Source organism: Neoarthrinium moseri (assembly GCF_022829205.1).
Source record: "Neoarthrinium moseri strain CBS 164.80 chromosome Unknown scaffold3_Wmoseri_CBS_16480, whole genome shotgun sequence".
Taxonomy (NCBI): domain Eukaryota; kingdom Fungi; phylum Ascomycota; class Sordariomycetes; order Amphisphaeriales; family Apiosporaceae; genus Neoarthrinium; species Neoarthrinium moseri.
In genome coordinates this window covers 1,383,089-1,396,002 of record NW_026055117.1, presented here as the reverse complement: position 1 = coordinate 1,396,002, position 12,914 = coordinate 1,383,089, and the positions used below count along the sequence as shown (strand labels likewise).

The window sequence follows — 12,914 nt, the reverse complement described above, 5'->3', positions numbered from 1 at the left end:
GGGAGAGAGAGAGGGGGAGAGAAAGGATAGCAGCTTTGACCAAACTATTGTGTGATATTAATATATTAGCTAACTATTATGGAATGTGTGATATTTGCTTGCTTGCACCATAACGAATGCGTCCCACTTCGATGGTGTTTCCAGAAACCCTATCCAAGCTATTAACGACCGTAGTATACATTCTTCTCTCGTTCTCCCTTTCGAATAAAAACCGCAGGCCTACATTCCAACTCCGTTGACAAAAGCGTTCGCTTACAGCAGGGCAGCAAAGACACCAGCGACAGCGGCCATCATGCCTGGGGCGTACTCGGCAGCACCGCCGGTCTGGATGGATGCGGTGGATGACTTGGTGGTTGAGCCCTTGCTGGTGGCGCTGCTGCCCGATGAGCTGTCCGAAGAGTCTCCCGAGTCTCCCGATGAGCTGGAGCCGGTGGACTCTGCTGTCGCTGTGGCGTCGGCAGCGCTCGCGCTCTTTGAACCGGTTGCCTTGAGGGTAGTGGTGCTTCCGTACAGGGAGGCGTTCATGCTGGCATTATTGTAAGTCTTCTCAACATGCAATACACGGAGCAGCCACTGCGTGGCGAGTAGATCCCTTACCAGTACTGTTGCTTTGTTGATCCGTAGCTCGAAGCCCTCGGGTCATTGGGGCAGTTGGTGAAGCAAGTCATGATGGCAATGTACTTGTCGCACAGGCAGCTGTAGTCATTGGAATCACAGAGGGCCAGGTAGGCCTCGGTGGTTTGGAGACACTGCTCAAGGATGTTCTGGGCGGCGCAGGTGGAAGTGCCAGCAGCGGCCGAAGTGGTAGTAGTCTGTGCGGAGACAGTGGCAGCAAGAACTGCAACGGGGACGAGGAAGGACTTCATTTTGGCAAGTAGAGAAGTGAACAGAGTACGAGTACAGGAAGTGAGTGCTTGATTAATAAAGAAGCTAGATAGTGTCCGAAGCGAAAGTAGACGTTGGAATCGAAGAGATAGTCTGGGCGATCTTGTTAGAGAGCTTAGCAAGAGGAAGGAGAGAAAGTTGAGCTCGAGTCGGGACACAAGATGGTCTTATGAAAAGGCCCTCAAGGTCTGTGTTGACCAGGCCGTTTCGAGGCCCGCTTTGCGTACGACCAACAATATGGGAAACGCTCTCAAACCTAGTCCACAAGCTCGAGTCTATCCGGACGAGGGCCTGGCGCTATTGGGCCGGGCATGTGAGCCACTCGGCCAAGACGACGAAGCTTCGTCAGACGGCTTCGTCTGCATGTTCTGCGAAATCCACGGCATACTCCTGCATTGCGTGTGCCGACGGGCTGGACCTGGGGCCGTCGTAGCCGTCGTGCATGTCGGCAAGCATGCTGCGTGACGCGTTGGGCCGGGGCAGGTTTACCTCTCAACTCTGAGCAGGGAAGGGCGGGAGACGAGATGTCGTGTAGTTTGAGATGAGCAGCGCTGGGGTTTAATTTTGGCGTACTGCCTTTTCAAAGGGGCCGCCCGCCGCTGATTGGGCAATGGCGGTTTAGAAATTGGCTGCACCAAAGCCAAGTCCAAGCTGCACGACGCTAAGAGGCCCCGGATCTCATGCTAATTGTTCTGCAGCAAGGGACCGCGATCTCGTGGGCTCTCGCGCTTGCAGGGGACACAGCTCCGGAATCCGAGATCTTGCCTTGTCATCCACGTCTTGCTTTTGTATGCCAGGTCGCCGCGTGTCCTGCATATGTAAACCGCGGGAAGCTGAGCAGGTGCAGAGTTGGCCCAGACGAATGGGTGTTGTCAACAAATCAGGACGGCGCCTCACCACGAAGCTTCCGCTAGATTGCCAAGCTTTAGGTGTAGGCAAGGTGTTGTTGAAGCTTCGCTTCGTGTCTCGTTGCTTTGAACCCTGAGATCCGACGACGGAGGTGCGCATGCAAGTCCGGAAAGTTGCGGCTTTTCAGCAGAAGTCGATGCGCGCATCCAAAGTTGCAGCATGTTCTACTTCTTTTCGAATGTGCACGGCTCCCTGTTCGAGTGCCCGCAAAAGCATGGCTCGAGAAAGGCTGTGTGCGGTCTTAGGCTTATCCAGCTCTTAACGTCTGTAGTATTTCTTCTGGCTTTGAAGAGAACTTGAGACCACTCGACTCCAAACAAAGACCGATGTATGACTGGTCAACTTACCTGGACGTTAGGCTCCGTTACCCAAAGGCCTTAGCACACACAGAGTACATAGCAGGCGATTCTACAACGAGACGGCTGGCCAAAGGAGCGACTAAAGACCATTTCGATAATGTAACGCTTGGCGAATCCAGGGGTGGAGGCAATCCATGGTGGCCGGCGTGAATAGAGCGTCCTTGTACAGCGGGTGTTACTGGTAGAATGGCAAATGCTTCCGATTGGGCGTTCAAAACCGCGATGGGCTGCCTACCTCTCAGGCAGACTTGGCCAGCCTCACAGGTCAACTTGCCACCAGCCCCCCCTCACACCTGCGTCTTGTCACTTTGCTTCGCGCCTCTTTAGTGAACATGCCATTTTCGGGGGAAGAACGCCTAGCATGCCTCCGTCAGCGATTCAGGATCATGGCATTTCTATCATTTACCAGCCGGCGATTGGTAACGCTGTAGTCGAGTGAGCAGGAACATCCGTTGTCGCCGCAGGCGGGTCTGAGCTGACGATTCAGCATATTGGTCATCCATGGTCTTCAGGGGCATCCATATAAAACCTGGGCTCGGAAGCTGTTGCCTGCAGACAATGCTCGCCGTTTTGTTGAAACTCCAAAGCCAGACAAGGGCGGTCGTAGCAAATCATTTCGGCGTATCATCCCGCTGTTCACCAAGAGGCAGTCCAACAGTGGTCACCCCGGATACCAGGCCCAAGCAGAGAGTAGCCCTGCTCTGCAGGCCCTCTCCGTGTTCTGGCCAGAAGATCTTTTGCCTGAGGATTTCCCAAGTTCTCGCATCATGGTCTATGGGTACGACACCCAGGTGACACAGTACAATATTAAGAAGTCAACGAACAAAAATGGAGTGTATCAGCATGCTAAAGACTTGCTGTTTGCCATCGCCCGCGAGAGAGTGCCTGGGCGCCCGATCGTCTTCATTGCTCATAGCCTTGGGGGCATTGTTGTCAAAGACATGCTTGCGCAGTCATCTGCCTCTAGCGACTCTGAACTTCAAGACATCGTTGGGAGCACAAAGGCTGTTCTTTTCCTGGGTACACCTCACCGAGGTAGCCCCGATTTGGCTGCGCTTGGAGAATGGGCTCGAAGTGTTCTAAGCCTGTCTGGGCGGGAAACAAACTCAGCCATCTTAGACGCGTTGGGACTCCGAACAGCAGATCTTGAGAGGGCCCAAGATGCATTCTCACAGCTGTGGAATAAGCACGGCTTCCGCGTCAAGACATTTCAAGAAAGTCTCGGTCTTACCGGCATTGACCTGGGAGTCTTGGGAAACAAAGTAGTTCCAAACTCTTCCTCGTTGCTTGGAGACTCCCGTGAGCGTGCCGAGACTATACAAGGAAATCATATGGACATGTGTCGGTTCATCGGGAGAGAAGATACCGGCTATAGGAAACTTACCGGAGAGCTTCGAAGTACCTATAACGAACTCGTCAGCTCCGCATCTGGGGCGGCTATGAGCCATCAGCTGGTGTCGCAGTCCTCACCGGCGCTCGTGAATACTAAGCTTTCAGAGTTGCCTCACAGCATTCCCCAAGATCAAGAGGTTTCGATTGAGGCCTTCAAGGAGAAGATAGGATTCCCTAGCGTAGATCTACGGTACCAAAATATTGAGCGGCCGGCCAGCAATACGTGTGAATGGCTTTTCCGACACAACAGCTACGAGAAGTGGTTCAATTGCGGCCAAGGAACCGTAGGACACCGCCCGACCGAGAACCTTCAAAATGGCCTGCTATGGCTTAAAGGAAGTCCGGGAACAGGAAAGTCCACTCTCATGAAGGAAGCTTTCTCTCGTGCTGCACGTGAGCAACCAAACTCGGATTACTTGACAGCGGCTTTCTTCTTCAACGCCAAGGGCGAAACCCTAGATCACTCTGCTACTGGTCTCTTTAGATCATTGCTACTTCAGCTGCTTCCGTATTGTTCTGACGAGAAGGTACCGTTCCTTCAATTCTTGAACGATCAATCCGCATCAAACACCAACTCCTGGCGGGAGGCCGACTTACAAATACTATTTGAATCGGTCATCGCGAAACTCAACCGCAAACGAATCATCATATTCATTGACGCTCTCGATGAGTGTGACTCCTACAGCTTGGGGTATCATGTTGAGTTCTGGAGATATCTCGTATCAAAAGAGCATTGCAATATGGCTATTCTCAACGTCTGTATATCCAGCCGAAAGTATCCCCACGTCGGCGTAAGCAATTGCCTAGAACTTGATGTGACTGACCACAATGGTCAGGACATTGCTGCCTATGTTGACTGGAAACTGTCTTTGAGGCTCGAACAGGAGGCCAAAGGAAGATCTCTCATCAGAGAAGGAATCATTAGCAAGGCTGGAGGGGTATTTCTTTGGGCATCTTTGGTCCTTGATGACTTGCTCAAACAGCACGATCGAGGTCGCAGCCTTCAATATCTGCACAACCATTTGAACTGCTTACCTGAGGAACTGGATGATCTCTACACGCAGATACTGAATGGCCTAGACGCTGCTTCAAAACCTCTGGCTCTTCGTCTTTTCCAATGGGCAACCCTTGCAATTACGCCTCTCCGCATCCACGAATGGCACCATATATTGGCGTTCATACAGAAACCAGCACCTTCTTCCCTCAGCAGCTGGAAAACCTCTGAAAACTTTACCGATGACGATGACCAGTTAATAAGACGATTGAGAGCAATCTCGTGTGGCCTAATCGAGGTATGCACAGTCGCCGACTACAAGGATGACGAGTCTGAAAAGTTATCCGTTCGTGCTGGTGCTGGGTCCCTCGACCTAGAACATGGGCAGACACGGGTCGTCCAAGTCATCCACGAATCCGTCCGGGATTACTTCTTACGCGGCAGAGGGTTCTCAGCTCTCGGACTTATAACACACACGCGTCACGCAATTGGACAGGGTCATCTTTCAATTATGAATACCTGCCTCGATTATCTCAACATTACGGAGTTGGATGCTCTTGTTCAAGCTAGGTTAGACGACCACACTGGAAACGGTCAGGACTTGAACCTTCGAAAGAACAGTCCAACAGTTCCAGCCGTCCATGATCTGTTTACATCATACTATCAGGAACAAACAACCCTCAATTCTCAGTTGGGTCGCTCTTCGCCTCGTGGTGTTAAGAGGAGAGCTAGCGTTGCCAGCTTCGGTTCTGCAAGTAGTCATGGGTTCGGCGCAGACTCTCCTGCTACTCCAGTTTTTCATGACGGAGAGCAAAATCCTATTCCCAATATAAGGGTTATCGAGAGCGATTTCCCTCGTGAGCGGGGGCAGAACTCATATGGACCAAGTCGTAACACCGAAATGAATGTTGAGCTTTGGGTTCGCGCAAGTCAGGCTTTTCGGGAAGTATCACCCTCTCAGTCCACCGCCTTGTCCCCCGCAAGTCTTTTTTCAGGCGTATCTCAAGTATTAGAGGACTTCCCAGCGCTTCTTTCTTATGCAATGTCCGCAATGTTTGTCCATGCTCGGCAGGCCGAAGATTCCGGCGCTGATCCTACCTTCCTTGTGCAGCGTCTTTCCAAGCTTTGGCCTCGTTGGAAAGCACTGAAGGAAGACATATCACATCAAACGGGCCTACTTTACTATGCAGCTGACCAAGGCCTCTCTTCTTGGCAAAGCCAACTATGGGGAAGCGCTACGCAAGCTATGCAGGAAGCTGTCTGTAGAAAACACTACCAGGCTCTCGATTTCCTTTTGGAGCACACTCATCGCGCCTTTTCACTAACTTACATACAGAAGAGGGAAATTCTACCCTGGATCATCGAACAGGGCGATTGCTACTCTCTGCGGATCTTTTTGGGCCATGCCAGCAGATGGAGAGAGGGCTGGCTGCCAACTAATTCCTATTCCCTGGTTGACGAATCGAACCTGGAAGGTCAGACACCTTTGCAAACCGCTGTCATGAAGTGCAACCTCGATGCAGTTTCGATACTGCTACAACACGGCGCCAATGTGAACGCTATCGACACCGAAAAACGCACAGCTTTACATATTGCCTGTTTCAATAAGCCGGGCTGGAGGCTAGATCCGTCATGCAGGAAGCTTGAGCCTCAAGGGCCCCATTGTGCAATAGTCGCACTCCTTATCCGTAACGGAGCCTCTGTCAATAGTCTTGATAACATGGGCCGGACGCCGCTTTACGGGGCTTGTTACGGGCCATTCTGGCCTGGACAGGAAGACAACGTGCATCCAGGTGAGAGGCCTTCGGGTACGAAGGAGTTTAGCTGCCAGCTCGCCCAGGCCTCCACCAATGCCGCTGCACAGAACAGAGATGGACAGTCTCCTTGTCGCGACAGTGACGTGTTGCATACTGATGAATGCAGAAGTAAGCTACATGTTGTTGCGGCATTATTAGATAGAGGCGCACACATCAACTCAATCTCGTATCGAAGCGAGACACCCCTTCACATGGCATCATTCTGGCAGGACATAGATGTGGTGAGACACCTACTTCACCAAGGTGCAAACGTCTTGGCGAAAGACTGCGAAGGACGACAGCCTGTGCACAATGCCTCGTGGTCTTCCTCACCCGAAGTCGTCGAAGAGCTTCTGAGACATATGGCGCAGTCTGTCGATTCTCAGGACGCGTGTGGCTGTACACCGCTGCAGCTGGCCTGCCATCCTGCTTCCAAGGCAAATAGGGAAGGTAGGGGCCTAGGTATTATCCGGACATTGTTGGGCAAGGGCGCCAAGGGCTGGACGATTGCGAACAATGAAGGGTATAACGCGTTTCACATTGCGAAACATTTCAATTTCAGTGAGGCTATGGATCTGCTGGTGGACCTGGGCTGCGATTCTCCGGGGCACGGGTCTAATCTGACAACTTCTGGCCTCGGGGCAAGCATATAGCAAGTCCATTAGGGTATCTTTCAGTGTGAGAAGATCGTTTACGTCAGAGTTCAAGATGGCAGACCTTCTTCGTCCTGCTGCCGCTTGTAGCGTCGTAGCTCGTCCTTGAGATCTGAATTTTCCTTCTCTAATTCCTCAAGCCTCTGCCGAATCTCTTCCGTTTGCTCTGATGCTTCCACATTGAACTCATTCACAATCTTGACAAACCTCCACAGACGTAGGATGACGACCAGAGAGGCAATCTCCTCGGCCAGCCCATGTTCCATGATATCGATGGCAAAGCTGACGACAATGACAAACGCATCAAAGCACGAAACCCAACTAGACAAATACCTCCTGTGGTGAAAGTCAGCAAATAAACAAGCGGTAGCAAGCAGAGAGTAGGCAGTCCTTACCTAGGACCCTCAGCCCAGAGTGATAATAGCAACTCGATCAGGAATAAGCAGCTAAGTACCAGGGAGAAGTTCTTCAGGCCATCCCTCGTCGGCTGGACCCAAGCCTCATCCCGTCGGTCTAGCTCACACGTGATCAAGGCAATGAAGATATCCGTCAGGATACCGGCAACATCAAGCACGATGAGGGTGAGGATGACCCAGTGCTTGGCCCGGGACGATAGGAACCTCTGGACGTCCCGGCGGGCCTTACGATATCTGTTCAGGCCCAACGTATCTCCTTGGTGGCCGCTGGCGGGGAATTGGACTATTCATCATTCGCATCGTTAACTTCCCAACAGACCGGCTCCTGATGAGGGCACAGGATACATGCTCCGTCCGGCACGAGACACTGCTTATCTCTAGAAACATGCGCTGTAAGGCAAGGTATCTGCGGGGAATCATGCTGGATCGGCGGCGTCCGGCTTACACAGCACACGCGCGTGCGCCCAAAGCCAAAGACTTCGCCCGGGCGCAGTCAAAGAAGGAGACTAGAAAAGAAAACTTACCAAGCAATGGGGTGCGGTCAGTCATGATGGCAACCAAAGCGACGGCTTCTCGCAAGCCCGCTCTCAACGGAGAGAAGAGACAGTCGCCCCTACGACCTTGGTGGAAGACGAAGTGATAGCTCACGTTCGATTTGAAGGTGAGAGCTCGCCTGCTGGGCAGGTTACCTCCCTGCTCGGGTTTCCTCTTTCGGCGTTAGTTCGGCGACTTGCAACCAGATCGTCCAACGCGCGTCTGGCCAGTCGGTGAGCAGTGAGTGTGTGACATAAATACCATGCCGTGCCACCCTGTATCTTCAAATTACAAATTCTGGAGGCAAAACTTATGCAGTGGCTTCAGGGTAGTGATAGATGGAGGCGTGACAGAATTGCTTTGGGCCTCGTCGCATGATATATGCTGTCAGAGCGCTCTGGCTCGCCCTCTGACTTTCTGGGGTTCCCACTTACACGCATGCTTATTTATCCATCCTCAGCATCTGGAAAGTCGAAACGACACCCACCAAGCACAGTTGCTACAAGGCGGGCGGAACCAGCCCGCTTTGCTGCCGGACACATCTCGGCCCCCATGGATTGCCATTGCCCAAGTAACCCATGCCCGCAATATCACACGCAAGCATCGTATCTTACACGAAGCGGCGTAGGATTGCAGTGGTCCAAAGGATGAAATCCCTCTTTTGGCCTCGAGCCATTGGCTCACCTGTGCCGTGTAAGTAAGCAATGCACCGCGACTCCGATCTACGGCAGGACTTTCGTAGTCCTAGCTCGTGAGATGCTGCTGCGTTCAATGGCCAGATTGCAAATTGAGCTCGTAAAACGGCCTCAAGGTCGTTGACGCAGGAAGCATCACAAGTGGTAATTGGAACTGCGCAATATTTTGAAGTGGAATGCAACTTGGCGTTCTCCTACCTACTCTGTAAGTGACACCCCTCGTCGAGATTGAGAATTGAGAAAGGCACGTCTGGTCCAGCCCTGCCCAGAGCCGTGACGTCGAGGAGTGCCTATGTACACGATCGAGCTGAACCACAAAACCGCCGGTGGCTTATTCAACTTCAAGACGGCCACGAGGAAAGAAAACCAAGGATGTGGCGCACTCTAACCCGTGGTTCCAGCATGATATTGCCCGTGGCAGACAGATGAATTCAATCCATTGACGTTGATACCCCGCATGTTTTCGTAAGGTATATGTAGTCGATACGCTGCCTGATCATCAACTGATCTGAACTCTGCAAAGGTACCGTACCTAGGTAATTGGTTAAGGTAAGTATACGTAGTTCTGTAGTATACATTCAGCCCATCCACCCCTGGGTGCGGGAGATCCTTCGGGGGCCCACCTTCTCCCCAGGCTCCAGCTGCTGGGACCTCGACCCGAGCCTCCTTTGAGGGCGCTAAGCTTCAGGTAGTCGGTTGCCATTGAGGTCATTGTGCTGGGGAATTTTTGGAGCGGTTTCCACCGCGCGGGCAGCAGCTTTTCACGTGGCTCAACTTCACTGCTTCAGTCCAACGTCGCGACAGCGCAACCAACAGCCTCGCACGCATTCGGTCTCTTGTCACGGGCGCCTTCCTCGGGGTCTCCACGTCTTCTCCCACCACTGTCCTTCTTGATCTCCCTTTTCTCTTGATACCCACCCAGAAAACCCGGCGGGAGCTGCTCTATAGACGCGACGCGCAAAGTGGGGGGTCCGCAGGTACGCTATTTGCCCAGCCCAGCCCATCCCATCCCATCCCATCCCTGTAGCCACAGCCTTGCCTTGCCGTCTTCTCTTCTTTTCTTTCGCCGTCCTCACTCAGCCTCTCGGCGTCCATTGATACACCGCAGCCCAGCTGACAGCCCTACCGCAGATTCTTTGCCGGAGCCTGAGAACCTCTCTGTGACAGCGGCCAGCTCAGTTCAGCAACTCGCGCACTCGCAACAAAAACTCCGTGCGACGGCAACCCTGCCTTGAGGATTCGCAGTCCAGCCCGGCTCAAGACCATACACACAGAGCACCCACGGCATACACTCATACATACACATACAGACATACACATATCATGGCGGACGTCAAACACGACGAGCCCGATGTGGCTACCGAGGAGCAGGAACCTCAGGCAGGCGGCCAGGAAGAGAACAATGAAGAGGTGCGCTCCAACATCTACCTTTACTACCCTACCACTGCAGCCGGCTGCCTATACATGGTCCGGCCCATCACCCGAACCGAGCATGAGGTTGATCGCATCATGGCCGCTAACAAGCACTCGGTGCGCAAACAGGAGGAGATCGTCGCCATGAAGCGCCGAGTCGCCGAGATGGAGCAGGAGGCCGCCAAGCTGCGCGAGATGCAGGCCAGCCTCGAGGAGAAGGGCAACGACCTCGCCGCCGACGACAAGAACGACGTCGACAGCCGCAGCATCTTTGTCGGCAACGTCGACTACTCGGTCTCGCCCGAGGAGATACAGGCCCACTTCCAGCAGTGCGGCTCCATCAACCGCGTCACCATCCTGCTTGACAAGTTCACCGGACAGCCAAAGGGGTAAGAAGGCCACGGCCAAACAGATGATACGAGTAGATGAGGACTGACGAGATACCCCCAAAATGACAGCTATGCCTACGTCGAGTTCACAGAACCCAGCCTGGTCGCACAGGCCCTCGTGCTGAACGACACGGTCCTCAAGGGCCGCAACATCAAGGTCACCCCCAAGCGAACCAACATCCCGGGCATGTCTAGAGGGCGAGGAGGACGTGGTCGCGGGGGCTTTGGAAGAGGGTCCTATGGTGGAAGAGGCGGCTTTGCGCCCCGGGGCGGCTATCGCGGTGGCTACCGCGGCCGTGGACGGGGCTTCAACCCCTACTAGGAGACATCCGACCAGGCATCTCAGTCGTCGCAGTACCTCGGTGGCCGCGGTTGGAATGAATGCGGACGCGACAGCGACCCTGGCTGCACCTACCCAGTCAACGACACCTGTCACCACCCCAACCCTCACGTCGGCCGTGACCACCTCTCTACTGCGAACCTGGCGCCCGCGAACGCGCCTCGCGAGCCTCGGGCTATGCGCGAGCGCTGTCCTGCGCAGCCCCGACGACTTTGATGCTGGGTTGCGCGTGTAACATACTGTACAGGGCTATGAGATCAGAGAAAAGATGAGGGCATTGGTGGGCTGGGCGTCTTCTCTCCTCTCTTTTCTGGCGGAGGCATTGTTCATGTTGGAGGGGAACGCAGCGCCTTCTTTAATTCAAACAGCCGGGAAGCATGGGCTGCAACCTCGACCGCACAGATATACCACGGGATTCCCGCTGGCCCCTCTTCCACGTCGGCCAGCTTCGACACAACAGCACCATCAACTTTTAGGAGACGAAAGAGAAGAAAGAAGAGAAAAATTCACAAAAGATGAGAAACCTTGTTAGGGGCTCGGAAAGCGGACGGGTCTGCTACATATGCAAAGGGTCGATCTCAGGGGACATGTAACGTACGTCGTGCGCGAGGGGAGGTCGCATGTGGAATGTGCTCAAGACCTCGCATAGAGCCGAAAATAATTAATAGGAGCGAGGGAAACCCGAGAAACCGTTCTGAAAAGACATGATTGCCTGCTTGATGATGACACCTGCTCGACTTTGTGCCGCCCTTGATGTTTCACGATGGACCAAAGCTGACGCGCTGGACTATCAGGAGTAAGCCCTGCATCAGCATTCACGAAGACCTCGACCTAGGTCATCCTCTTTGCAGCCCGGAGGAGGATCTGGGTCTGTTCTGTGTATTCTGGTCGTGATGCTCTATATTTAGTAGCGCGGCAAGCACATATCTGGCAGGGTGCTGATGTTGTTTCCATAGATGGGCGACATATTATACACGGGTAATCTATGGATTGACAGCAGATACCTAGGTTGGTGTAACAGATAGCCTTATACTGGCATTGCACGAGCATCGGGCTCCCTAAGATGACGATCGTGGATCGAGTGTGGTCGGCGCTAGCATCGAATCGGGGCGTGCGGGCGGGCAGGTCTGGTGTTTCCGAGCTCATGCGGGTAGCCGCCGTGCCCCTCCACTGGGCGCATTGAAAGCTCGGTCCCCTACCGACCTACCGGTATGTAACCAGACACCTAGCCAACTTCCATTGCCTTGCTTACCAGAACTACGGTGTCGTACCCACGCGGTTGTCTGCCCAGGTACGTGATCGTTGGAGACCTCCCGGGCCATGCCCTCGTCCCCTTGAAACCGTACAGAGCAATAGCGAGATTCGGCCTGCATGTTTACGGTCGTTTCAGAGACGGTGTTTCGCAGCAGTGCTAACTTGGGTATTGTGTGATCACCTCTCACAGTGGGAAACGCCCCCACAGGAGACTCTGGCCAGCCATCCATCCCCGGTCCAAAACCCACAGTACGTACCTGTTAGTAGATCTATATCTAGCTACGCATCTCCATTGCGATTGCGAGTTTCTCTAGCCGCTCCACGGCGGACCCTGCAGAGCTGAAGGCGAGAAACGGATGATGAGTGCAGATGGGTGCGCTATAGAGCGTGCGTGCGCAATCGGGGAGGCTTTTGCGGGCAGCCCGCTCGATCGGTTTACGTCGACCAGCAAGATTCAGCCTCGCGTCCGCGCGTTCAGTGACCCGGACGGTGCCTGAGCCCTGCTGTGTTTGCGACGCCTGGAGGAGCTATACTATTCGGATCCAGATGTCAAGGCAGACCTGGGTTGGTCCCGCAGTGGTTGGTGTATGTAGCAGTCGTAGTGTATCAATGTCATCGTTGATGATGCACTGGGAATCCCCTGAAACCCGTGGCCAAGTACGAGTATCACGGACGCAGGCGGCCGCAGTGGCATGGCTGGGAGGCGGGTGCCGGACACCCGTTGACGCTCACAATGGATCACACGGCCAGAGAGATACGGAATCCTACAACGGCGACAATCACATTCGGCGACGAGCTCTTTTCTGTCTCCCGCTCTCGCTCTCGAGTCTTGCCCCCCTTCGGCCGGCCAGCGTAGCGTTGGCGTCACTGGCTCACCCTGCACAG

The 12,914-nt window shown here is 53.9% G+C and overlaps 4 protein-coding genes across 4 annotated transcripts; 2 read left to right on the top strand and 2 right to left on the bottom strand.

Annotated features, from left to right (window-relative positions):
* Positions 1-252: 252 nt before the first annotated feature.
* JN550_001796 (uncharacterized protein) lies at positions 253-866 on the bottom strand (the record flags this gene model as incomplete). The annotated part of the gene is made up of 2 exons (XM_049313020.1): positions 253-526; positions 598-866. 2 exons carry the CDS (start codon positions 864-866, stop codon positions 253-255), a joined length of 543 nt encoding a protein of 180 aa, XP_049176647.1.
* Positions 867-2,514: 1,648 nt separating this feature from the next.
* Positions 2,515-6,988, top strand: JN550_001795 (uncharacterized protein; the record flags this gene model as incomplete). The annotated part of the gene is made up of 2 exons (XM_049313019.1): positions 2,515-2,588; positions 2,641-6,988. 2 exons carry the CDS (start codon positions 2,515-2,517, stop codon positions 6,986-6,988), a joined length of 4,422 nt encoding a protein of 1,473 aa, XP_049176646.1.
* A 50-nt stretch (positions 6,989-7,038) lies between these two features.
* Positions 7,039-7,953, bottom strand: JN550_001794 (uncharacterized protein; the record flags this gene model as incomplete). The annotated part of the gene is made up of 3 exons (XM_049313018.1): positions 7,039-7,324; positions 7,384-7,687; positions 7,929-7,953. The coding sequence occupies 3 exons, from the start codon at positions 7,951-7,953 to the stop codon at positions 7,039-7,041; spliced, it is 615 nt and encodes a 204-aa protein (XP_049176645.1).
* A 2,189-nt stretch (positions 7,954-10,142) lies between these two features.
* On the top strand, positions 10,143-10,757 carry JN550_001793 (uncharacterized protein; the record flags this gene model as incomplete). The annotated part of the gene is made up of 2 exons (XM_049313017.1): positions 10,143-10,435; positions 10,505-10,757. The coding sequence occupies 2 exons, from the start codon at positions 10,143-10,145 to the stop codon at positions 10,755-10,757; spliced, it is 546 nt and encodes a 181-aa protein (XP_049176644.1).
* Positions 10,758-12,914: the final 2,157 nt, after the last annotated feature.